Below are 27,987 nucleotides of genomic sequence, written 5' to 3' on the forward strand. Positions count from 1 at the left end.
TGTGTCATTGTGTTCTTTGGCCCTCTGCAGTTAACTTTCAAATCAGCCTTCATCCTGGTGGCATCAACTTCAAATCATCGAAAATGATCTTCATTTTCTCACATAGTTCGAGATCTTTTGGACATTCATACATTTACTGTAAATATCAAAGACATGCAAAAAAGTTGACCATATATACACACAATATATTTATTGAAGAAGATGGAGGTTAATTGGACAGTTAAACTTTATGGTATGGAGCCCCCGAAAGGAAACAGTGTTGGGAATGTTTTTTTCTCAAGTACTTTTACATTACCTCACAATATGTTTTGCATTCCCACTAACCTATAAGGTAAGGCTGAGCTGTATTATGACTGAGTTTTGTATCATAGATAGATAGATAGATAGATAGATAGATAGATAGATAGATAGATAGATAGGCTGCAGCTGGGATTATGACTATAGCCATGGGATGATATATTGTGGCTGTAATAAGGAAAAAGGTAACGCCTGCCCACTACTCCATGCCACAAAATGTTATTAATGACTACTGTTAATGATTCTGACCTGATGAAGATCCAAGTAGGGTTGAAACGTAGTCATTAATCAATTTTTTTTGTGGCATGGAGTAGTGTAGATGTGTTACCTTTTTCATTATTGACGCTGTGCTGATACGATAAGTATTACAAAGGAAATGTAAAACTTAATACAATGGAATACAAAGTCGGAATCAAAATTAGTTTATTGCCAAAATATGTGTACACATACAATAAATTTGACTCTGGTTCAGGGTTGGAAATTAGCACCAGTCAAATGCTGGTAAAATATGCAAGTGGCTGCTAGATTTGCTTCACTCACCAATCCAAAAAAACAATGGTAGTTTATTGAGTGGCTGGTAGATTTTGGAATTCACCAGCTGCAGCAGCAGGTGGACAAAAGGAATTTGTTTCCAACACTGCTCTGGTTTTCGTTGTCCCCCTTGATTTGTTATCAACCCATTAAATGGCTGTTATCAGTTCAATCAGGAGAGACCCCGTATAGATTGAACAATAATTTATTACATAATGCATGATAAGAAGAATAGTGCAAAGTCTTTGGCGATTAGACTCCATCGTGACGTAGTATATAAAAGGGGGTAGTGATGCCGTGATGAGATTAGGTATATTCCCTCCAAAAAGAAGTAGTTTAGAACGGAGGATTTTCTACACTACAAATACATTACCTTACTGCAGTTGTGGATTCCTAAGCAGAATTAGACATTAGACATGGAAGAAAATTACAAAAGTAAAACATTTATAAGTTATGCTGTCATAACACCATAATGTAAGGCTGAGGAACCATTACCCGGTGCAATGAGTGATGTTATAAGAACATGTATAAGGAATTAGGTCCAGTGCTAAAGAGAGGTCAAGTGGGCCAGTGCCAAGAATGGGAACATGTTAGACCAGTGCAACTAGTGGATTCAATAAAAGACCTGGCAATAGTGGGGTCAAAAAAGACATTTGCAAAATAAAACAGTGAATATGTAGTAATCAAGAACTCATATTTGAGCAATTAGCCGAAATGCTAAGAATTGCTTGTAATAATCTGAATTAATTAAACTGAACAGATACCTGATGAATGCCGAGGTCAGCTGTAACCGGAACCAGATAAAATAGAGGGACGTTTAGCAGCAATGCAGCCGCTTAACTGAAACACCACTACCAGTTATAGGAGGAGCTAGCATTTTGCTGTTGTTACTGTGACAGGCCATGATGACTTTCTGTGCAGATGAACGCGTGATGCCTCCGTTCAATCTGAAGAATGTACTATTGGGATGCCAATGATTGAGGGACACACGAACTAAGGTGATTGTGTTCCGATGAAGGCCCCGACATGTAGCCCACGAGCCAATGATGAATACTGGAGTAAGAGGGAGGCTGGTGCTGAGACCCTGTCGTTATATTCTCCCCCCAAAAAAACCCACAGATGACGTGTCCATGGGAACTGAGTCTGAGGAATTTGCCTGCTCGTGAAGAAGAATGTATGCCGTTATGCTACTGCACAGTTGTGTGTGATGTTGAGATGAGGTCAGCCATGACTAAACACTGTTTAAAGTGGATCGTGTGATCGAGCATATGTCAGAAGGTGACGTGTCCCTAGCTATATGGTCCCAGTTGAACGCCGTAGCTGCACCGTGGTTATGAGGTGACGCCAGAGGTGACGTTGTTTCAACATCCAATACATTCTGACATCTGTTATATATCATAGAATATGTATGAACAGTCTAAATTTCATGAGAGTAATTTTAAGTTAAAAAAATACTGTATACAGATTAATACCAACCATATTCTTTAAATGAAGTATTATTCTGGAGAAAAAAAGTATTTTACAAATATCCAACTAAGTAGAGATTGTCAACTGTGAGAGTATTGTAGCAGCACGCTTCAGGTGTCTACCTAAACTAGCTTAATGTTCCAGAATGTGACATCATTAAAGGATAAAGACATCACTGTAATGCATAAAAGAATATGTATGAACATTCAAAATGACATATGGAAAACTAAATTTAAAATTGTTTTTAAAATTCTTCATCCTTAGTAAAGATTTTTATTACAGTTGGAAATCTGGAACTCAGTCCTGTTTCATTAAAATTTCGTGAGAGATTTTTATTTTTTTTAAGTATAGAATATGACATCATTAAAGGAAGATGACATCACTGTAATACATACAAGAATATGTATGAACATTCTAAATGACGGATGGACAACTAAGGGTGCTTTCACATTAGGGACCCGGGCCCAGATCCGAGTACACTCGTCCCCAAAGTCCAGTTCGATTGATTAGTGTGATTGCTCCGTACCGTACTCGGGAACGGTTCGTCGATCCGTACCCGAGTCCACCTGAAAAGGTGGTCTGGACTACGGATCATGTGTACTCAGGTACGGTTCGCATCAAGTGTGAAAGCCAACGGTACCAAAACACGGAAGTGGACCGCTATTTAACGCGAGTAACGTTAGCAGATAGCGATTACTTTTGACAGGTCAAGCTTTTTTCAACGCCGCCGGTCTCCTCCAAAATCTGTATACATAAAAAAGTTTCATATCTATCGATATCGATCTCATCCTCTGAACTGCACGGCTGTGGATGATACAGCAGGAAGGCCGGCTAGAGGTTCCTTAAAACATAGACAATAGGCGATGGGGTTGAGTGATGTTTGTTATTTTATTTAGCTAATTTAATGGTCTGTCTGCGAAGAACGAGAGACGCTCAGTTTTTCAGTGGGCAGAGAGAGAGAGACGGGGGTGCGGGGGAAACAACGTGTACAGTTGTCCTACTTTCACATCAAACTCTGTGAAATAAGAGTTTATTTCGGCCGAACCAGAGTTGGTGATTGTTGGAAAGACTAACGACGACAGTAGTGGTGAGTTTTATTTAGTTTCCGTCCAGTTTGAATGAAGTGTTTTACGACGCTCTGCCACTGAAACAGCTGATCTCAACATAAACAAATACACATGGATGATGAAGCAAGTGTACTCGGGTACGGAACAACTTTACTAATGTGAAAGCTGACCAGAGAGTGGGGGGCAATCGTACTCGGGCACAGTACGGATCAATCGTACCTATTGTGAAAACGCCCTAAATCCACACCCAGTACCACTCAGAAATCCCCAGGATGTATCCTAATCAAAAAAAAGAAAAAAAAAGAAAATGCAGATATGGCAGACATATCAGTACTCTTAGTGCCAAGTTGCCTCAGATCAATCTTTATTTCCTAATGTTGGACATGTCCAAAATGTGGGACACTGAAAAGTCTGTTAAACGGCCTAATTCACCTTGATTAATGTAGGAAGCATTCAAGGCTAAATGTACAATCCCATGTTCAGTAATTTTACCTCTCACAATGTTATCGCTGTTACAAAATCTATGCTTATAGGCGTGGATGTTACATGGAGAATAAAACAACATCAAACATTTAGGCATATTAGAAAGACATTAAATAGCCTATATTATCATATCTGTTATGCAAAGAAAGCAAACATAAAGCTAAAAATTCACGAATCTGCTGTGAATTGCAAAGTTAAAATGTTAAACTGTTAAAAAAAATTTCATTTAACTATACAGGGAACACATTCAACCGTAACATAGGGCCTATTTGAAGACAACGCATCAAACCTGAACCTGCGTAAAACCATTGCTTACCACACACTGCATTATGGATAATGATTGAATAACCTACAATGCATAGGCATAAAAACAACAACCTGCAGTAGTTAATATCTAATTATATATTTTTTTAATAATATCTAAAAAAAAAATGCATTAGAAGAATAAAACCTATAAATAACCATTGTTATTTCACAATCCATGCTGTCCCACATTAGGCAAATCATCCTGTCCCACTTTTCAAAACCATATTAATTTTCCCAAGTGGGACAATGAAAGATTTGATTGAAATAACACCATATTATAATATTTTTTGATGAAAAAGCATATCATAAACATATCCTGATAACAAAATTGTTTTATTTATAAGAAATGTATACCCTTAACATTAAGTTTGTCTAAACATTATGTTACTGACCTTCTTGTTTGAAGATTGCTACACCCTAATCTATGATTGGACATTTGAGAAGTCATGTGATTTTGATCACATGACACCACAGCTTGTAGTAACCAATAGCTTTATTGTCTTTTATTTGTTTGAGGAAGACCTTAGGTCTTTTTCATTGTGCTAACGTGTGTCCTCGTTTCCTTTCCTCGCCTCCTCTCCTCCCATCTTAGTCCCTCAACCCACTGGAGCTTATAGGTGTCGCACATTATGACAACTCACCCTACACAAACCCATTTTTATAAGACATTAATAAAAGCTTACCATTTTGGGGATGTTCGGAATGTCTAATAATTCTCTGAAAAATGTTAAATAAATAAACCAAACATTTACTATTAATGTGTCATATTAACCTAATTGGATATGCTGCAGTGATGTTTCTGTGTTCTTTTAATCCTCCTACAATGCTCAAGTTCATTAGGCCTGTAAGAATACATATGCTGCATTAATGCTTGGTTGGGTCAAATATAGACAAGATCTCCTAATGTCTACAATGGTTTCTTTTAATTATTCCAAGTTCCAGCACTCAAGTAGTCATTCATGCTGGAGTGTGCGAGCGTCTGCATCAAAGTGAATGAGTCATAAAATCATACTGCAGTATAACCATCTGTGATACACAACCTGACCCGATATGGTTCCAATGCTACCGCTGCTGCTGCTGTGAATGAAACAAAGTGTCACACACTGAAGAGGGAGACTGCCATTTATTACCATTCAGTGACAGATCTTTCTCTACATATGCTAATATAAGAAAGATAACTCACTCTGTTCCATTTAATACTTCATATAGATTCCTACAAAAAAAGATAATGCTTTAATTGATACAGATTATGAACAGTCCTGCGTTACATATAGTTGAGTGAATGATTAGCTTAAATACTGGTATATAAGTCTGAGTGGGGATGGGCACCCTACACATTTAAACCAACCAAAATTTAAAACACTGTAATCAAAGACAAATATAAGCTTCTGAGATCCACATGAGCTCTTGTATGTTACTTTTAGAGGCAGATGATGACTCAAGCAGTGCATTTATTGATATATCCAGGGTAGCAAGTATCTATTTAGTTTCACAGGTCTCCATTCAAACAGGATGTGCTGAAGCTGCCAGATGTTTAGCATTATGTGTTGAGTATGTAACTAGGCGAAGGAAATATAGAGCTTTTCAATGTATTAATTATCTTTGTTCAGCTTCTTTGAACAGACTGCACTGATGTGAAGAGCAAAGAGGGAGTTAATGGGTTAGACCTGATTGAATTTAAAGGGCAGAGCGTATTTTGACGACTTCAATTTATGATTTCCTTTTTAAGAATGTATTTTGACACCTGTGAGGACTCCTTTGAAGAAACAGTTTGATAGTTTTGGAAATGTGCTTATTCGCTGTCTGGCAGGGAATTAGATGAAAAAGGTTGATACTAGGGCTGTCAATCGATTAAAATATTTAATCATGATTAATTGCAAATGAATCACACATTTTTTTATCAGCTAAAAATGTACCTTAAATTGAGATTTGACAAGTATTTAATACTCTAAGCGACTTGGGAGTGGGCAAATTTGCTGCTTTATGCAAATATATGTATATATTTAAATCAATTAATAACACAAAACAATGACAAATATTGTCCAGAAACCCTCACAGGTACTGCATTTAGCATAAAAAATATGCTCAAATCATAACATAGCAAACTGCAGCCCAACAGGCAACAACAGCTGTCAGTGTGTCAGTGTGCTGACTTGACTATTGATCTTCTCATCTAATTCTCTGCAAGAAAGCATATAAGCCAACTTCCCAAAATGCCGATGTACAGTATTCCATTAAATGTCATATTCATCTCTGGATTATGTATGATAGTGGTGAAAGCAAAAGAGTTTTACAACAAGCTTTTACTGCACAACCACAACATGTGCAGTGGTCATTCTGCATTCTGGTCTATTGAGGCTACTGCTGGTGGAGTTAGTATGATGAATGTCTCCTTGCGAAATTGTTGAATGACGAATAGAATGTGTCTCTAAAAGGCCTCACAGTAGGATTCAGTATGGGACTGACACCAAAACCTGAAGTTTGCTGTTGACGGTCCAGTCGGCCAGAGTAATGCAACAATTGCAGCACAAAACGACAATACATTCTGGACAGTGCATTGCCAAAAGGTGTAAAAGGGTGTCAAGGTGGAATTTTCCTGCAAACCTGTTTTCTCATTGCTTTCTCAATCAGCTTCTTACTGTGAGTGGCGGGATCCTACATACAGTAAATAAGAACATTCTCTCCCAAAGTAACAGTTTTGGTTACTTCACATGAGAAGTTTCTGTATTTTTTTGTTTTGCCTGAGTTCTTGTCCAGCCAAGCCGGACAGCAGTTTGGGAAGTAGTCACGGAATTTTATGTATTGATTTGTGTACATAGATACGAATTTCAATTTTTTTTTTTTTTTGTGATGATCAGCACGAAATCAATTCGTATGTAATCCACATAATTGTGACCAGGGAAGTATAGAGAGCAGCAAACGACGCGTAGGTCAAAAAACACAGGACTTTTGCCCAGGAGGCCAGTGTTCATGTCCCGTGTGAAACCACAAGTCAAAGTTGATTTATTTGTCACGTAACCTCCGTACTTAAGTTACAGCACTTCCAGAGTTATTTTAACCCAAACCACGATCTTTTCCTAAACCTAACTAAGTAGTTTCGTTGCCTAAGCCTAACCAAGTCGATCTTCTCCTAAACCTAACGAAGAAGTTTTATTTTGAAAAGACTGGAGTGGAAATTGACACGTGCGCCACATGTTGTAGGACATTTGTAGGAAAACGCACAAAAAACACATTGTTAAAAGTCGTGCTGAGCATCACAAAAATGGGAAATTTGTGTCTATGAACATGAATCAAATAGATTACATTTCGTGACTATTTCACAAACTGTCGTGAGACTATGTTGTCTTGTCACTGATTTGAATGGGAGGGTGATGTCAAAAAATTTACCAATCAGAATTTGAATAGAAACGTGATGACATCAATCAAACCTGATCGAAACCACAACCACACACTCTTGATGAAGCAGATTACCTGAGTTTTTGTTAAAACTCCTTATAAATAATAACTGAATTTTTTTCCCCCTAACTCTAACGATGAGTGTTGCTTTATTAGTCGTGAATGTTACAGCGAAGTACTTAAACTCTAAAATCAAGTTTTCAGGGGCTATAAAATGGCTTAGCTAACAGTAAGCAATACACAATACATAACATGACAGAATACTGTTCTTAAAAAAACAAAATCTGGATGAATTTAACAGGTAAACAATAAATTTACATCAACATTTCAATATTTCTTCTTGTAACTGTGTTCCATCAAGTTCATCAAGTTCATTAATCTAAGCAATTTCCTCGCAAACACATTAAATCAATAAATAACATGCATACCAAAAAAATCACCCACTCTGCAAACAATTACATACACTTCAAACAAATCTAAACGCTGATTAGCACAGACATTATAATTCAGTGGTTAAGTTCAGGCTTGGGTGTTGGTGCCAGTGCTGCCTCTCTCTGTGCTGGATTCTATGGCTGTGGTTCAAGCTACGCTAACATTTATTCAGCACTATAGTGACAAAATGGGGAAACAGGTCCCAGTATTGTAATTCTTTTCATCTAAACCAGTGATTCTCAAAGTGGGGTCCGGGGACCCCCAGGGGTCTGTGGCACTCTGTCAGGGGGTCCACAAAATAATTTGCTATCAATTATGAAATTGTGCTGTAAATAAAACCCATTTAGTTACAAACTGAAAGTGAAAGTGTCTACTTCATACGGAGTCTCAGCACAGAGTAGCGGGTGTCATTTTTCACACATGCGAGACGAAAGAGAGTTGACAGACAAGGCGATGGTGGAGGATTTGGTGTCGAAGCGAAAAGCAAAAGTGCCTATTTGGCAATATTTCAGATTTAAACCCAATGCTGTAACGGGAACCATAACGTTAATGAGGTAATCGCTGTGAGGAGGATGGAGCGGTCACAGCCGGTGTGGGCGGCGGAGCAGCGCCGGTTGGAAACCTGCGACCCCGCCGAGCAGAATGTGCTCTACACATATTGATTGTCATCTTTTCTCGTAAAATGTCCAATGTAATCGGTAACACCGGTGTTATCACAAGTTTATTAACCGGTGGGAAAATTTCGTCAGCGTCACATCCCTAGCTTGGGCCGATAGAAACTCTGATATGATTGTGACACATCACATCAATCTGTCAGGAATCAGTCACTTCGCTGAGGACGCAACGAACCGTTCCTGCAGCTGCTTAGCTGATTAGCTACAAAGCAGCCGGAATATCAGGGCAAAACAAAGTGGTGTTAACATGATTCAAATTGAAATGTGATTCTGTTTATCACTATCAAACAGGTCTGAAGTATTTCGGTTGAAAAATTTTAGAGTACAAATAGTTCCAATGGCATCTAAGAGTACAAATGGTGGTAAGCATTATGCTTAATTATTGATTATGAGGGGTCTTTGGAAAATGTTCTCCCCTTTAAGGGGTCCCTGGCCCCCAAAAAGTTTGAGAACTCCTGATGTAACCTGCTGTGTGTCATTGCTACACCATCACACTTATATCGCCTTATATCACACCTTCTAATATTCAAGTATAGTAGTAGTGTTATAAAATAAACATTGGTAAATTATAATAGTAAGGAGGGAAATGTTGTTGCATTCACATACTTGAGATATTGATACATTTGGAGGGTAAATACACTGTTAAAAAGAGGCCAAAGCACACTGAGCTGAGTTTTCTATCAGCAGTGGATGAAATGAGAGTACAGCCCAAACAGGTATTTGTTTCCAAACACTAAATGTGAATTTAGTGGCTTGACATATCAGCTGTGTCCATAGCCATAACACGGTGCACTATCAGGAATCCCCTCCTCTGCTAAGATGCTTGCTATAGGAAAAATCAATAGCACCAAACATCAAATATCAATGCTCCTCTTATACAAGGTGGATGCAGTATGATAAAATCAATACATAGTGTGTATATTCCACATTATAATAATAATACTACTCTAACGAGCTATCTTTGGTGGAAGTAATTCTGTGCAGGATGGAGTGAAATGTACAATACAGTTATGTGTAACACTGATATAGAGGCATTAGAGTATTTCACTGAATGGTGAGCAGATTAAAGGCGCATATACCCGCACAAAACAGAAATCAGTCAGGGAGAAATACTGATTATACTCTGAGAACACTGCAAATACACTTTAAAGAAAGTGCATTGATTAAGCATTTAAAGGGTCCATAAAACAATATCAAGTAATTCAATAAATTATGAAATGATATGACTTACATAAGAAAAATGGAGCATTTGAAAAAACGGAATGCTATCCTCTTAAAAGCCAAAATAATAATCTGAAATAGATAACAAACAGCAAACACTAGTAAAATCGTACAGCCATGTACGCAAAACATGGGAATTTGATGAAAACACATTGCTACTATGTGCCTTTAAAATGACCATGAACACACTAGCTAATGACAAACTCTCAAGCATAGATATAAAACAGTTAAGAGAGTTCTTACATATTAAGTTTAGGTCATTGTCTGCATTATTGATGCACAATTATGACTTGGTTATGCTATCTTCATAATTGAAAGCATGACTTGTTCTCTTGGAGCTATAATAATAGATATTCTACCAAAATCTTTGTGTTTTTTGGTTCATTTTAGACAGACACAGATGTCTTACGCTCATTACTTAAAAAACAGTATTGGTGTATTGGTAGAAAAATACAAGGATTAGAAGGACAACCTAAGCCTCTTTCCCCATAAGATCCAATTACAGCAAGTTTAAAACTGTACCCAGGTAAGATGGCCACCATATGGCTCCATCCTGGAATGGCAACATGTCACATCTACTGTTTTATATCTATGCTCTCGACCTTATCTTACTCCTTAGAATGTGCTCAAATGAATTAACATAATCTGGATAAGCAGGTATAGCTGATGGATGGATGAATACAATCAATCCTGCACTTACACAATGTTTTAAATAGAGAAGCCTTCATACTGCTCCTATGTGGAATGTGCACTGAAAGATTGCCTTTTGGGAACCCTGGTTGACATGACATGACACAACAGCTGCTTTGTGATAACCTCCGTGGGCATGTGTGAGTGTACATGTGTTCATACAGTGTGTGATAAGCAACACAGTACCATCAGAGCTTGGTCAGTGATGAAGGAAACATCCATCCATCCATTTTCTGCTACTTATCCAGGGGGCGGGTCGCAGTGGCAGCAGGCTAAGCAAGGTAGTCCAGGTGTCCTCTTCCCAAGCAACGTTTTCCAGCTCCTCCTGGGGGGAATCCCGAGGCGTTCCCAAGCCAGATGAGACATACATCAGACCGGCAATACGTCAGCCAGAGTAAGCGTTCATGACCACGGTGGGGGAAATCAATCCCGTGTCTCTCGTAGATGTTAACAGCGTAAAGAGAAGTTGAAACATGTCTCCAAATTTCTACTCTAAATGAACCGGCAATAGTAATAACGCTATGCTGAAGAGTTGCTGTGTAGTGGGCTGCACCATGCCATGTCCTAAGTGAGGGATAATGTACAGCCAGTCATTTCTGTGAAAGAAACCCCGACAGGGCGATGCCTATGTCTCTCATCACCCTGAAGGGGTTTCTTTCACAACAATGACCCGCTAGCTGTACATTATCCCGCTTATTACACGGCTACTTACTGAAGAAATCAGTAATTTAACACAAAAACGGTCTGCCAGAGTCCCACATCACAACTGTGCCCATAGCAATGGTCTGCTATACATAGCAACAGTCTGCTATACATAGCAACTGTCTGCTATATATAGCAACCAAACACGTCAAATTGCATGGAAGTCTATGGGATCTTCAGTTTTCTTTCCCCCAAAAGGGGGCGCGGCCTTGACTTTTTGTGAAGTAACCGTATGTGCCGGTCTGATGTATATAATCCGTCCAGTGTATTCTGGGTTTACCCTGGAGTTTCCCACTGGTTGGACATGTCCGGAAGCCCTCCAAAGGTAGGCGTCTGGGACCCCGAACCACCACAACTGGCTCCATTCGACGCGAAAGAGCAGTGGCTCTACTCCAAGCTCCCTCCGGATGTCTGAGCTCCTCATGCCTATCTCTAGGGTGAGCCCTGCCACCCTACAAAAGGGAACTCATTTCAGCCGCTTGTATCTGTGATCTCATCCTTTCAGTCACTACCTAAAACTCATGACCACAGGTGAGGGTCGGGACGTGGATGGACTGGTAAATCAAAAGCTATGCCTTCACCTCCCTATTCACCACGACAGTTCATTACAGCACCCGCATTACTACCAATCCGCCTGTCCATCTCACGCTCCGTTTTACCCTCACTCGTAAACAAAACCTCTGGACACTTGAACTCCTTCACTCGGGACAGTAACTCCCAACCCGGAGGAAGCAATCCACCGTTTCCCGGCAGAGAACCGTGGCCCCAGACTCGGAGGTACTGACTCTCACACCGACCGCTTCCCACTCAGCTGCAAACCGCCTCAGTGCATGATGGAGGTCACGGCCTGATGACGCCAACAGAACTATATCATCTGCAAAGAGCAGAGAAGCAATTCTGAGGTCCTCAAACTGATCACCCTACCCATGAAAACAAAATCGGTGACAAGGGACAACCCTGGTGAAGCCCAACACCCACTGAAAATGTGTTTGACTTCCTGCTGAGAATGTGGACACAGCTCTCACTCCAGCTATATAAGGAGCGGATGGCTCGTAGCAACAGCCCCGGTTCTTCATGCTCCCCACAGGACTCTCTGGGGTACACGGTTGCAAGGTTTCTCCAAGTCAAGAAAAAAACATAACAGGATAAAGAAAACATCAACCCTAAAATACTCTTTACACTGTTAGATATCATCAATTCATGATCGTTGCACTCCTGAAGCCATTTTGTCATAAAGTGGTGTAATGTTCCCCTTTTTTTAAAGTTATTTTTTTGGGGGCATTTTCCATTTTTATTGACAGGACAGTGGATAGAGTCTTGAAAGGGGGGAGAGAGAGAGTGGATGCGGAAAGGGCCACAGGCCAGATTCGAACCCGGGCCGCCGCGGTCAGGACCAAGCCTTAATACATGGACGCCCGCTCTACCGACTGAGCTAACCCAGGCGCCCATGTTCCCCTTTTTACCATGAAGCTGCCTCATCTCAGAAACTGTTTGTACATTCATCTGCTGAAGAAGGAAAGTTACGTTTCAAAGTTACACTTCAAAATGTGCATATTTCTTAATTCTGGATTTTTCAATGATAGAGTACCTAGTAGGGCTGTCAATCGATTAAAATATTGAATCGCGATTGATCACATGATGGTCCGTTGTTAATCGTGCATTTTTTTATCCTTTGAAAAGTAGTTACAACTATTTATTACTCTTATCAACATGGGAATGAGCAAATATGCTTGCTTTATGCAAATTTATGTATATATTTATTATTGGAAATAATTTAACAACACAAAACAATGACAAATATTGTCCAGAAACCCTCACAGGTACTGCATTTAGCATAAAAAATATGCTCAAATCATAACATGACAAACTGCAGCCCAACAGGCATCAACAGCTGTCAGTGTGTCAGTGTGCTGACTTCACTAAATTTGCCAAAATTTTGTTTAAGTTTGTGGCGTTATTTAGCCTCCTTCATTACAAGCGAGTATGACATGGTTGGCAACAATGTATTCCTTTAGGTTTTTCTAGTTTCATATGATACCAGTATCTTCACTCTAGCTTTAAAACTTAGCCCGCTACAACCTAAAAATCGCAAGTTGCGTTAATGCGTTAAAGAAATTAGCGCAGCGTTAAAACAAATTTGCGTTAACGCGTTATTATCACATCAACTTTGACAGCCCTAGTATTTATACAGTTTTAACTTTCAAAGCAGAGTGTTTCTATACACCTTAAAACATCTGGAGAGATCTTTAATTTGAAATCTGCATATTCTATAATAAATTTCACAAGGATTGTTGATTGTCTAGAAATAATTCCTTGCTCTTTGACTCTGTTGGTATTTTGTCAAACGATCTGAATAGCATTATTAGCATCTTCTAACTTTAGCAACTACCCACAGAAACACAGGAAAAAAACACCACCGTACAACAAAATGGACTCAAAAACTGCTACCTTTATCACCAGCGTTTAACAGTTTTAGGCAGGATTTTTCCTTCAACAACTGCTGCTCTTTCTGATATTGTGCCCACTTTAAAAGTGCACTGCCTCACTGCTAATCAGGGTAGTTTTTGCAACAAGTGGGCAAGCCAGTGGTGTTGGATACTCGCCTATGCAGGTGCTATGGTACATGTACGTGTACTAAGAGATAGAGCTGCAGCGAAGCTTTGCTGGTACAGCGGTGCCCTCCCCTCTGCTTAAGCTGCTAGCTGGCTGCTCTTCCAGTGTGACAGATTTGTCTACAAACTCCAGTGGATGCCCCTAATAAAGCTGAAATAAATAAAGACGTAATGGCTGCATTTCCAGAAAGTGCCTGCCAGCAGCCCGCTGTAGTCCACTGTGCAGTCACCATGAGGGTGTTCGCATCATTTTCTTGTTTTACTCTCTCCGTTCCAACGAGTGGGCCGCTGATGCTGTTCCATATGCATTTGTTTTGTGATGTCAGTTAACCAATCAACAAATAATCCAATTAATCAATCAATCAATGAGTCACTCTAATTATCCAGTTGGACACCAGCTGGGTCTTCACTTGGTCTTGGGAACCACCAGTAGTTCGTCACCATCTTGGATGCTGTAGGAGTGGAGAACCCGGGTGTTGTACTTCATTTCCTCCGGACCAAAGATGCCGATCTTGTCGATGTAGTAAAGCCTCATGCTGTTGGTGGACAGCTGGACCACTGTTGTCAGCTGCTTCTTCAGCTCAGCTACGGTCTGGTCCAAACGGATGCTCAGCTGACACAGAGACAAACAGTTTCTACAATTTAGGCTTTAAACTGACACTAATTTCACTCAGAATAAGTACAATAAGACAATAAATCCAGATTTTTTTTAATTCTGCACGTGGTGGCTTTAAAGTGAAGTTTAAAGTTTAAAGAAAGTTTTTGGCATCATTGGGCAATAATTCCATAATAACCTTTCAGCATATTGTAATTCAAGTGTTCTGAGAGAAAACTAGACTTTTGCACCTCCTGATGGCTCTGTTTTCAGGCTTTACAAAATCTAGCCCGTGACGGGAGACTTTGACCAATCACATGTCATTTCAGAGAGAGAGCGTTCCTATTGGCTGTTCATTCAACAGAGGCAGCTGTCAATCACTCGCAAACTCCAATGAAACGGTCAAACTAGGCAGCGCTGATCAAATATGAATCAATATTTAGTTACTGTAATGTCTATTTCTCACTTAAAATGTTTTCACAAACATCTTGTAGTGTACTGTTTAGCTATGAAATGAGAAAGTTTGCTCCGGCTGGTGGGCGGTGCTTGGTATTTCCTCAACTGATCTCAACATGGCTGCCGGGTCACAAACTTTCTCATTTTACAGCTAAACAGTACACTACAAGATGTTTCTGAAAATATTTGAGAAGAGAAATAGGCATTACAGTAACAGAATGCTGATTCATATTTGATCAGCGCTGCCTAGTTTGACCGTTTGTTTGGAGTTCGCGAGTGATTGACAGCTGCTCAGAGACGGCAAGGCTCCAGATCAGCTCTGATTGGTTGTTTTCCTCCGGTCTGTGAAATCTTGCAGATGCCATTAGGAGCACCGGAGGACACAGAGGCACATGTTTTTTTTTCAGATTACCTGTCTCATGCACTACTGTCAGGATATAGCGACTGTTTTATAAAAATAACTTATTTTAATCATATTTCTCCAATCTGCCTACTGCAGCTTTAACGTGGCCACCAGGGCATCATCTAAAGTCCGGCAAAAGATAAGCTAAGTTTTTCTAAACAAGTTAACTAGTGAGGGATACGACAGTCAGTACAATGACCTTCACAGCAATGCTTTGTTTCCGTCTTAATCATTGAAGAGGGATTAATTACACCGTGTGGAGTCCCATGACGTGTTTGATCGATTAGTCTTTCACAATGGAAGGTTTCATGGAGTCATCTGACTGTGCGGAACATCGGAAAATGAATAGTTATCTATTAAAGGGTTGAGATGTTTCAAACAACAAGCGTCACCAAACTGAATTGGTGCTGATACTAATATTAAATATACCCTTGGTGCACCAAGTAGTCAACAGTAGGCAGTGTGAGTGTGTCAAGGACACAGTACTGAGGCAGAAACAATAATTAGATTCACTAAAGAGACACTCAGCAGGATTGCAAGGTCAAGTATGAATGGGTTACATGATATCACTTGAAGCCTCGCCTCTCAAGTGATTTTACATTGGTGAACTATACAGAACAATACCTCATGACATGCTTAACACACCTGTTCCACTTTCTCCTCACAGTGAACCTCTACCTGGGCACGGCAGCGAGGTCGGAGGTCAACCTCAGCAAGAGGTTCCAGCTTCCCATATTTGGTTACCAGGGAATGATATCTGAGGAGGAAAAGAGCAGGTTGTGCTGTCGGTCTTAAAGGGACAGTTCACCCCCAAAATCAAATATACATATATGTATATTATGCTATATGATAATATGCTATTACTAGCACAATTTAGAGGATGAAACTATAACTATACAACTATAGCAAGTTTTGTCTTTAAGCTTTTTGGGCTTTATCGGTACTTGTTTTTGTTTTTTTCGTGACATTTCTTAACGTAATAAAGTAGCTAATGCAGGATGACAACCGCTCTACCTGTCTTAATCTTTGCTAAGGTGCTGGAAGATTCAATGAGTCCAAAAGATAATAGAAAAGATATCCGCACACTTAGATCTTTGCAGTATTTCACTTTTTTTCTAAGCTTTCGGTCTTTCAGACCTTCATCAGAGCATACATGATGATTCAACAATGAACAGGCTGGTAGAAATAACCAATCCCATTCTAATCATTAGCAGTATGCAGTACACCTGCGCACACATTAAAAAGCTTGGAATAAAATGAAATACTGCATAGATCTATGTGTGTGGATATCTTTTCTATCATCTTAACGTAATAAAGTAAAATATAGAATATCACTAGACCTCTTCTTAAAGCAGAGGCTACTACACTTCCTCTCAGCACCTCCCAAACTCTGACTGACATCCAGTGTCCCTGAAGTACGAGCCTCTCGCCCATGAGTAGATGCTCGCTTCCTTCTTTGCGGTGATACGGTTGGCAGGTGTAGTTCGGTAGAAAGAAAATAGATCCTTCATGATACTGCTCGCAACAAGGTCTGTGGGTTATCTTGAGTAACCGGCTCATTATTTCTGGAAAGAGACATCGCTGTTGCGTTTTTCAAATGTATTTTTTGGTGCTTTGAGCACCTCAAGTCGAGTGCCATCTAGTTCCGTTATATTGGAGAGAAGGCAGAAGGCTGACATCTCCAATACTCGGCAACTCACACCAAAACTACCTAGATTGATAAATAGCACGACAAAAATATGTATTTTAGATTCTTTAAAAGCACCCACACATACATGACACAAACACTCATACTATTGTAGTTGGTGTATAGACAGTGAGTGCAGCGTACCTGTAAGGCAGCTCCTCCTCAGGGTAGTCTACGTGGTAACGGATGAAGAACCTCTCTGCATCTTCTCTCTCACTATCACTCACAACACTGCCATTTAGCAGTGATATAGAAGGGAGCCTAGGAGAAGCATATGCATACTATATTAGCAGGTATGCTGAGTGAATCTCAAGTTTCATTTGTTAAACACTCCTCAGTGTTAGGAGCAAACAAGCTACTATAAAGGATTTCCATTCTCACTGATGGATGGGACTCACTGTGCTATCATGAGGCTGCGTCGCTCTGTGTTGGTGTAAGTCTGCAGTAAGGGGATGCCCTGCAGCCGCACCTCCTCCAACTTAGGGAAAAAGTTGAGCATCTCGATGTCCTCCCATCTGGTGAGACCTGACAACATGTTTCAAGTCACGTTTCAAAGAAACAGCGAGAGAGGGAGCGGCAGCGAGTGTGTGAGAAAACGAGCAAGCGGCGGCGCAAAAGAGAGTTAGTTTAGCTCTGATAATGTCACGTGAATGTTCAGTGGAAGTTGTGCGGAAATAAATGCTGCAGCTCCTCAAGACCAACAGAGGTTTCCCCGTGTGTTGTTTCCCTGCTGCTGAGTGAATAGACGGGGCTTTGGACCGAGTAACGTTATGGACTCTGGCCATAAACATGTTTTAATTTGCTTCTTTAATTCCCTTATTTATTTACTCTTCTATTTAATCTTCCCTTTTATTTATTTAACATTAATAACAAAAACAAACATAAATAAAAAAAGCATAAATACAAAAATAAATACATACATTTATAAATAAATATAAAATAATAAAAAATAAATATATAAATAAATAAAAAGGAAAATTAAACAGAAGAGTAAATAAATCAGGGAATTTATATAAAGATAAATACATAAAAAGCAAATTAAAACAGAAATATCAATTTATTGCACATTTTATAGATTAATTAAAGGCTACATTTATTTTTTATATTATTTTTGCTGCATTTAATGACATTCATTTCAGTCATTTATTTATTTATTAATTTTTTTATTTTGGCAGGTTTCTTCCTCCATACCAGACAGGGTTGGGAAGCCAGAAATTTTAAAAGATGGACTTACACGTTTTTGGTTTTAGTCTTTTTAAGGAATTTATTACAGTAACAATGAAACAAATATCCTTTATGTATGTCAAAACCTTAATCCTAGACCTCAATCTTTGATGCTTTATTAACTCTTGTTCCAAGACATTGGCACTCAATTCTAACGATGCCTTCAACAATGGGAACTGCAATCATAACCAGCGAAATTATCTCAGCCTGTACGCAGAATTTGTTTTTGTCTCAAGAAAAAGAAGTCTTGAAGGCTCAAACTGAAACAAAAGATATTTTTCTGTGCCTCAGGCGAAAGAGATATGAACAAGTGATGTATTGAAGTCAATTTGAAAACGTCTTTGGATATTGTTTCCGTCCCCTCCACTCTCAACAGAACTCTAAAAATAGATTCACCACTGATACTCCCTAAAATAGAAACAATTCCTGAGATAAAAGCTGACATAGAGAGGAATCTGTTACAATACTCTACAAATAACACAAAGCGTTTAGGTTACGGCGTTTGCTTGTGCTAATTTAATCAGCCGTCGTTAAGTCACTGCATACAGATGCTGACACTGTCATTCCGTACTGAGCTGAAAATTCTAAGTAATTCAGTGTTTCCTCCTAGAATTAAACCATCATTAGGCGCTAAAACACTCAATTGAAAGAGTCTTATACCAAAAACACACACACACACACACACACACACACACACAGTACAAATCAACACTCAGATCAGCTGACCTGAGTTGTGCAGGTTGATGCTGCGTAGGTTGGGGAAGAGCCGTCGCAGGATATCCTTGTTGTCCTGAATGGAGGCCAAGTTGTTGTTGGCCATGACCAGAGTGTCCAGGCTGGGGAACATGGAGCCAATCTTGCGAACTTCGGCCCAGTCCTGGAGGCTGTTGTCGGTGATGTGAAGCAGGCGCAAGGTGGGGCAGGTCACACTGGAGGTACTCACACTGCTGTACTCATTAAGGCACAGGAACAACTCCTCCAGCCTGCAGGATAACACGGGGGAGGGGGGAACAGGGTATGTTGTGTAAAATAGAAAGGGACTCGTTGGGACTATTCCTTCAGTAGAAAGCAGATTCTTTAACAACCTAAGAACCCTACCCTCCTCCACCTGAAATACATACAGTATATCCTCCAGACATCGCTTGAAGAGGCACCTGCTCGAGGCACCTGTCCAAGTCGAGACAGACGGGTTCAGAGCAACGATGAAAACACTGGAATCGAGGTACTGTATATCTTGCTGGGGCGAAAACATTTCAGCCAAACTGCTATCCCAATATCACACCGACACAACCCAGTGGCACAGCAGTTTGTATAATAATAGTCACAAAATTGTATGTATTGATTCGTGTACAACTTTTTTTTTGTGATGGTCAGCACGAAATGAATTTGTATGTAATCCACGTAATTGTGAAGCGGTGAGTATAGAGAGAGGAGAGCGCCACGTAGGGAGGAGGTCGGAGTGGATGGGCAGGTCAAAAAACACAGGACTTTCACCCAGGAGACCGGCGTGTCCCGTATGAAACCAGAAGTAAAAATGTATTTATTTGACACGTATTTAACACCCTTTATAATAATAATAAACATAATTTATAAATGGCAAATTGGTAGTTAATTAAACTTAGTTAGTAGTTAGTTTACTGTTAACACACAATGGAATGATAATTATTCATGTTTACTAATTATTAGTAATGCTTTAATTTCTGTTATTTTATCAGTAGTTTGTGTAATATGGATTAATTAGTTTATAAATTCTATATTGTATCATAGCTGATAAGAGACGATAACAATTACATTCTGATTACATTAGTACACTATCTATTAACTGTTTATTGTTGCACACATTATAACATTTTATAAACGATATTAAGTATTTGTTAGTGATGACTAAATGATTTGTAAATCTTTAAGAAATCGTTTGTAAAATATCTATAATCATTACATAGATAGATGGACCAGAAACCAATTATTAGCCACTGACAAAGTATTACATATCGATTTAATTAATATTTATAGATGCTTTACAAAGTATTTATTAACCATTTAACAAGGTATTATAATCATCAGATTCAGCTGGATAATAGCCATGCAAATCATGTTTATAGACGGTTTACAAAACAATTATTAACCATTAACATTAAGTGTTACAAATATCTGGTCCATCTATCTCTGTAATGTTTATAGATGTTTTAAAAACAATTTCTTTAAGGTGTACAAATAATATCTTAATCATTAGAAAATACTTATATAGTATATAAAATGTTATTAACAATAACCTGTTAAAATAACATAAATCATAGTATTACTGATTATTACCAAACATTATTAATTATTGTTTTGTTGTTATCAGTAAAATAACTATTAACTAAGTTTGATTAACTATCAATTTACCATTTTTAAATTATTATTATTATGAAGAGTTACCTATTATATTCCATTGTACACTGTTATAACAGTTTGCAAGGCTGTGGAGAAATGGAGAAGCAGTGATCAACCATTGTTCTTACTCAGTTATCTCCCTGGTGAGCAGCAGCACGGTGTCCCAGGACACCCGAGTGTTGTTGAGGACGAGGCGTCGGACCCGGGAGAAGCCTTCAGCGCAGCGCGGCTCCAGGGTCATTCCTGCCAGGGGGTTATAGCTCAGGTTGAGGAACTCCAGGTTGGGGATGTTGGACACGATTTTACTGATCTGAAAATGAGACAACGATGTGTTTTTTAAATTTTGAAGCCAAAAATGTAAACAGAAAACTAGAAGATTGATTTCACTTTTTGGACGACTAGTGTGGCCACAGCTTTTTACTGGTCATTAGAATGTATCGCATCATCACAAATACACCCACAGGAAGACAGATAGCCTGCACATGTTTGACTTCTGCGTTTGGCACACTCCCCTGATAAACTTTACAGGATAAGGAGTGTTTTACTTAATGTAATGAAGGAACATGTCACCCAGTGCAACAGTATGGCTCATTGATATGTTTTTAATAGGGCTGTCAAAGTTAACGCAAATTTGTTTTAACGCCACTAATTTCTTTAACGTATTAACGCAACTTGCGATTTTTAATTAACCTCTTAAAAATCAAACAGGCCGCCGATCTTTCGGAGGTTGTAGCGGGCTCAGTTTTAAAGCGAGTGATACTTTAAAACTGAAGATCCTGGAATCATTTGAAACTAGAAAACCAAAGGAATCCATTGGTACCAACCATATCATACTAGCTTGTCATGAAGGAGGCTAATAACGCTCAAAATTTACGCTAAATTTGAGCAAGGAAAAACTGGCATTGCGATTTTTTAAGATTTTCAAAAGGGTCCCTTGACCTCTGACCTCAAGATATGTGAATAAAATGGGTTCTATGGGTATTCATTAGTTATTCTCAGATATCGCTGTTTTTTATTTTTTTATATTTATTTTATACGATGCCCAAAAAATGGTGCTTGGGACAGCACATAGCCTCATAACAACGCACAACAACAGATAGCTTAAATAAAAAAAACATAACAACACATAGCTTAAATAAAAACAAATGACAACACATAGCTTCATAACAACACATAGCTTAAATAAAAACACATAACACATAGCTTCATAATAATACATGACAACAAATAGCTTCATAACAACACACAACACATACTGAAGCTTCATAACAACACATAGCTTAAATAAAAACACAAAACAACCCATAGCTTTGTAACAAAATAGCTTCATAAAAACACATTACAACACATAGCTTCATAAAAACACATAGCTTCATAAAAACATGGCTTCAAAACAACACATATTAACACATCATAACAACAAACCGTAATCCGCACAGGAGCAATTGATAACAAATTTCTCCTTTTGCTGGGCATATATCACGGCTAGTTAGCGATACAACCTAAAGTTCTATCAGAGTTCGGTATCGCTTCAGTTGTGATTAGAGGTTACTGGCGACGGAGAACTGTATCCAGCGGTATCTCTGTCAATTTTACTGCTAATGAAAAGATAAATGTACCAATGGAAATCTGAAGATCGTATTGTTGGCCATTCTATCATGAAGGCAGAGGGGGTGTACTTTGACCCTGAAGTAACCATGCTCCTTTTATTAGGTTTTCACGTTTTTTCTCAGGTTAAAAGCTTTTATAAAGCACCCTTAAAAAATAAAGAGGGGGAAAAACATGTCTGTGATCTTCTGACATCTGTTCTAAACAGCTTGAAAACACCTTGGAAATCATCAAGACTCATAAAATCACTTTTCTGCAACACTTTGGAATATCTAGCGTGTATTTGGTGACCATTTTGATAAATGGCTATCACGGCCTTCAGGCCCCAGATTAGTAGTGCCCCGATATCTATATCTTTTCACAACATACTGTATAATCCTACATCTGTGCCAAATGTGTTTCCTTCTATCGCAAAATGCACAGTTGTTGTGCTTAACTGCCCCGCTATTATCCCTTCAAATGACATGAAGTACTGTAATAAACCCAGAGACGGCACCTCACGCCAGTCCTGCAGCTTGTTTCGAGACAGGTCCAGCTCTATGACATGGGCACAGAAAGCAGCAATCTCAGCCTCGTCTCCTGCCCTGCTGATCCCACAGCTATCCAACACCAGAATACTGGGCAGGTTCAGTCGGTCTGGAGGAGAGGTGTCAGAGGATGGAAGGAAGAATTAATAAGGAGTAGTCAAATAGAGGTGAAGATTCACACAGAAAAAGGAGAGCTTCAAGGGGCTTTTTATTGGGTAATTGGTTGCTTTCTCTGCCAACATATATAACAGCTAAATGTAACAAGCCTTGGCCCATTCTACGGAGGCTGGAGTGAGGAAAGGTGAAAGTGACATGCCAATATCTATCTGATCACCAGCTCACCTTTCATAGGGGAGCCTTGAGGACATACAGTGGGTACCACCACTATTCCCATACCAGGCCCTCTGCGTAGCGGAAAGTTATCCGGGCTGTACTTTTCACTCATCACCTCCACAAAGGTACGACCGTCCTGGTCCTCTGGTGGCTCCATGGCTCCGTCCCCCTGAACAGCACCCCCCTCAGCTGGTCAGCAGTGTGGGAAAGAGACACACATCCACAGTGAGTAGCTTGCAGCTTGAACAAAGGCCCCGTTTAACCGTGCAATCCAAGCACATTTGCTACTATATACAGGGTTCCCTGCGGATCCTTAAAGTGGCAGTAGGCAGAATGTTTTTGGCATCATTGGACAAAAAATCCATAATAACCTTTCAGCATATTGTAATTCAAGTGTTCTGAGAGAAAACTAGACTTCTGCACCTCCTCATGGCTCTGTTTTCAGGCTTTAAAAAAAGACTTTGACCAATCACAGGTCATTTGAGAGAGAAAGTGTTCCTATTGGCTGTGCTCCGGTCATGTGACCGGAATTTGGCGTTCCTTCAAGAGATTTCCCGGAGATTTCACAATGGCTACCGTGTCACAAACTTTCTGATTTTACAGCTGAACCGTGCACTACAAGATGATTCTGAAAACATTTAAGGCTAGAAATAGGCATTAACGTGACATAATATTGATACATATTTGATCAGCGCTGCCTAGTTTGACCGTTTCGGAGTTCGCGAGTGATTGATGATATAATACAGAAAAAAGCAGCAAATCCTTGATTTTAAAGTTAACAACAGGGTGCTACTGTTACAGAGAAAAAAGATAAAGTAGAGACAAACACAGACTAAAGGTTTGATGTTTAATTCTAAAATTCTCTGTCAAATCTCTCATCTTCTCCAACACATAATTCTCCAAAATATGAACTACATAAACTTTGGTGAAAATCAAGTAATTTTTTCCATTTCCTGTCGTACACGTCAAAGTTAACACGATAATAGCGTTTTAACGCAAATTTATCTTAACGCCACTAATTTCTTTGACGCATTAATGCAACTTGTGATTTTTAGGTTATATCTGGCTCAGTTTTAGAGCCAGAGTGATGATACTGGTATATGACAATAGAAACTAAACCTAGGGAATCCATTGGTTTGTCGCGAAGGAGGCTAAATAATGCTCCAAACTTGTGCTAAATTTTGGCAAGGAAAAACTGGCATGGCCATTTTCAAAGGGGTCCCTTGACCTCTGACCTCAAGATATGTGAATGAAAATGGGTTCTATGGGTACCCACGAGTCTCCCCTTTACAGACATGCCCACTTTATGATAATCACATGCAGTTTGGGGCTTTCCAATAATAAATATATACATACATTTGCAAAAGCAAGCACATTTGTCCACTCCCATGTTGATAAGAGTGTTAAATACTTGACAAATCTCCCTTTAAGGTACATTTTTAACAGATAAAAAAATGTGTGATTAATTTGCGATTAGCTATGGACAATCATGCGATTAATCGCGATTAAATATTTTAATCAATTGACAGCCCTAAAATAATCCATTGCACTTTTCTCAGGTGTAGCCTGTATGTATAGATCAGCCATCTATGCAGGAACACAAGGATGGCCAGGTCTGATAAGTGACTGCATTTCTTTTAAAGAGGGGTACAGATGATAATGGGTGCATGGAGGGACACAAGGAGGCGTCCTTAACTCTTTATCAGCAAACCAGAGAGACACTGTCCCATTTAAATATCCCCCGAAGCTGATCTTTATGCTGAACTTTTAAAAATAAAACAGATTGTGGAGAAGGCCCTTTTGACTTAACTTCTCACTTCAGTTTCTATAATTAAAATGACGAGTGTCTGCGTGTGTTTTAAAATGCTTGGTGGGCAGAGCCTCGCTGTGGAATCTGCTGCAGGGAAGCATAAATTATGTAGTGGTTTTGCTGAAATAAACAATAAAAGGATCCTGTTACAATATCTTATTTGACAAAAATGGGCTGCAGTAAATTGCGGTAACGTATGAAAACCATTTGCTACTCTTTAGCTAATAAAGCAAGTTATTTGCAATAACGTCGCCATGGTTCTTTTTTTTACAGACATGAGACAAATAAAACACAGGTATCCAATACAACATGCATGCTATGGGTTTGACCCTACTGTCCTGTTTGAGAGAAGTCACATGGTTATAGTAGAAAAGATACGGCAGAAAGCATCTTACCTGAAGAGACGTTTCCCTTGACTGGAACACTGTCACAGCTTACTGTCTTCTTCTGTGTTCGTACCGACATCCTGTCAAAGAAATCAGGAGTAGCCTGATTAAATTTGTATCCACTGACAGATGTATTTGTTCATTCATGTTTTGACAAAGCTGTCTATTTTGAAGATGCTCTATAGCACTGCCAGTTGTGTCTTACGCCAGAGTGGCTGGTAGGGCTGGCAGATGTCTCCAGAAGAAATGCTGGTCCCTCTTTGGCCAGTTGCTCTGGACAGACCAGAACAGGGAGGACTTGGAGGCTGTTCACCACATGACACTGGAGGAGGTCAAAGGTCAGTTTCTGCCTTGTTATTCATTTAACAATATAGATATAATCAAAAGAGCATAGAAGCACGTCTAGATTTCTTAGATGTAGAGCAAAGTGCTACCGTAAACAGACAAACTGCCTTCACAGATAATACCAGACAAGAATTTCTCCACAAGGGTTAACAAAGTCAGTGACAATATAAATATATGTGGTTGATAATTGTGCAGTAAGTAAGCCATTTGAATAGTGAAAAAAATAAGTTGAACGAGATTGGTTCTGACTTGTTTTGTTAAGTATAAAATCTGCTACACCGAACGCCCTTGAGAACTCTGACAATTTGATGTTGGAGTAACGTCTATAGAGAACGGGAATGCGACGTTACCGATAGCGAGTCGGACATTTTTGGAAGATAAAGGGTAGAAGTGCCATCCAAAATGTCAAAAGATAACACGGTGGACCACCGTGGGACCTTATTTTGTAAAAAATATGAATGGTAGTAAATGGCAAGGGACAAATATTTTTTTTGATCTTGTTTGAATTGTGCCGTGATCACACATATGATGTTTGTCAATTTAAAAGATCATTTTACAAGTCAAGAAAGTCTCAGTTTGTTGTAAAACTGTTGAAGTATCAGACTGTGAAAATTCATACTTAGAAAAAGGACACACCCAAAAGTCGCGTAAGTGACGTCTCTCTCTCGCTGGATCTACGATGCCTGTGTGTTTCCTACTGGGATGACCTCACACCAGCAACGGGTCTGATCATTCTTTTGCTGGAGTCGCTGGATAAAACACATCAGGTTAGATAACGTTTCATTTGTGTATGGAATATCTAGGTTAGATAGCTAGCTGGTGTTGGTGACGTGTATTGTGCGAGACGAGAGATGTAGTTCACTGAGCGGTTTCACACAAAACTAAATGATACTACGACAAAATGAGACTTTCTTGACTTGCAACATTATATTTTAAATGTACAAAACATCATATGTGTGATTAATAATTATAAATGAATAAATAAATAGTATTGATATAATTCAAACGGCATCAAAAAAATATTTGTCATGGTATGACTACCATTCATATTTTAATAGAAATAAGGTCCCATGGGGTCCACCGGAAGGGGCGGGACTTCTCCTCTATTGGGTGAAGGATGACAGTGGCAGCAACAGACAAACCGAATATCGTGTTACTTATTGTAGGCTTTTAGATTTATGCCGAACTAATGTGTAAATCTTGCTGATTCGTAAAAGATCTTAAGTGGTGTTGTGACGTGATGCATCGGCGGATAAGGACGCAGGCGTATATAAAGCGACAGATTACTGAGTGGGCTTCAGCTTCTTGTGTTATTAAGAGCCCGCTGTACCAGACGCCCTTGAAAAACCTCGTACTTTTACTCTTCTTTGCCCATCAGTCAATGTACACATATAACAGTTTGTAAAACCTGATGATGTGCAATTCAGCACGCAATTCTTGTCAATTCGGCTTACATCTTTTTGACAAAGCAATAGTCATTCAGACACAATCTAAACTTTTAGACGCGGTTTAGCCGACTAGCTGCAGTCTCCTGACATGAAGTTGCATTAAATAGGTGAAAAGTGGTCTTGGCAACAGAAGGCAGACCGATTATAAAAGTTGATATTTTATTGTTGTAAGCGATACTTCTTCTATGAGATTTAAGCCGAACTGATGAACATATCGTGGTAATTCATAAAAGGGTATTATAGTGGTGTTATTATGCTCTAAATAGGCCGATAAGGCTCAGATAAGTGGAAATTTACAGATTTGTGAATGGAGTCTGGCTTTTTTTTTTTTTTGTAAAAAAGCGTATCGCTAAACAATTACAACACTTTTCCCATTATATCCCCGTTTGAAGAACATTACATTTAAGTGCAAAGTGCCGGTTGTTTAGTATCAGCCAGTGTGCAGCCTCAGCATCAGCCTCAGCCTCAGCATCAGCCTCAGCCTCAGCATCAGCACCAGTGAGTCTGAGTCTGACCCCCAGCAGCAGCTCGATGGAGCCAGAGATGGATCACAGATGGCAGCGATATAAACATACTTTCAATAATCACTAGCTGATGACAATATGCCAAGAGGACGTCTCAACAACTGATGAAATAGAAGGTAATCGTTCTACATACCTTTGATGTCTACTTTGAATTCTCCTTCTTGATGAAAACAAACCAGCTGTCATTTTGCTCTCCTATACATCCCGGAAGTGACGTAGCTTGGTAGCTGAAAACGAGATTTGTTTTTTTTCCCTTTTCATTTATTGACTTCCTTTAGAGTTACACACTGTGTAGTTTTTAGGAGCTTATTTTTATGAGATGATATCAAATCGTAAAAAAGATTTAATAAACAATAAATAAAACTGAGATGCACCCTGAGACAATTT

General features: G+C 39.2%; 1 protein-coding gene and 1 long non-coding RNA gene across 4 annotated transcripts; one reads left to right on the plus strand and one right to left on the minus strand.

The window, feature by feature from the left end:
- The first annotated feature begins 2,704 nt into the window (after nt 1-2,704).
- On the plus strand, nt 2,705-4,909 carry LOC119490951. Its single transcript, XR_005207513.1, has 2 exons — nt 2,705-3,312; nt 3,948-4,909. It is a non-coding gene; the product is annotated as an uncharacterized LOC119490951 (long non-coding RNA).
- Nucleotides 4,910-12,682: 7,773 nt separating this feature from the next.
- Nucleotides 12,683-27,953, minus strand: LOC119492084 (tubulin-specific chaperone cofactor E-like protein). 3 transcript variants are annotated; one of them, XR_005207712.1, is made up of 12 exons: nt 27,734-27,953; nt 25,489-25,605; nt 25,293-25,363; nt 23,097-23,276; nt 22,724-22,863; nt 20,748-20,929; nt 18,970-19,226; nt 17,418-17,544; nt 17,164-17,280; nt 15,978-16,089; nt 14,142-14,491; nt 12,683-12,693 (listed from the first exon to the last, which is right to left on the minus strand). XR_005207712.1 is itself a non-coding variant. In XM_037776452.1 (11 exons), exons 3-11 carry the CDS (start codon nt 25,360-25,362, stop codon nt 14,285-14,287), a joined length of 1,389 nt encoding a protein of 462 aa, XP_037632380.1. In that variant the 5' UTR covers nt 25,363; nt 25,489-25,605; nt 27,734-27,953; the 3' UTR covers nt 13,696-14,284. The 3 variants fall into 3 exon arrangements, 2 of the variants coding, with proteins under 2 accessions (XP_037632380.1, XP_037632379.1); XM_037776452.1 differs by lacking the exon at nt 12,683-12,693 and having other exon boundaries at nt 13,696-14,491; nt 23,097-23,273; XM_037776451.1 differs by lacking the exon at nt 12,683-12,693 and having other exon boundaries at nt 13,696-14,491.
- Nucleotides 27,954-27,987: the final 34 nt, after the last annotated feature.

Source organism: Sebastes umbrosus, chromosome 7, assembly GCF_015220745.1.
Source record: "Sebastes umbrosus isolate fSebUmb1 chromosome 7, fSebUmb1.pri, whole genome shotgun sequence".
Taxonomy (NCBI): domain Eukaryota; kingdom Metazoa; phylum Chordata; class Actinopteri; order Perciformes; family Sebastidae; genus Sebastes; species Sebastes umbrosus.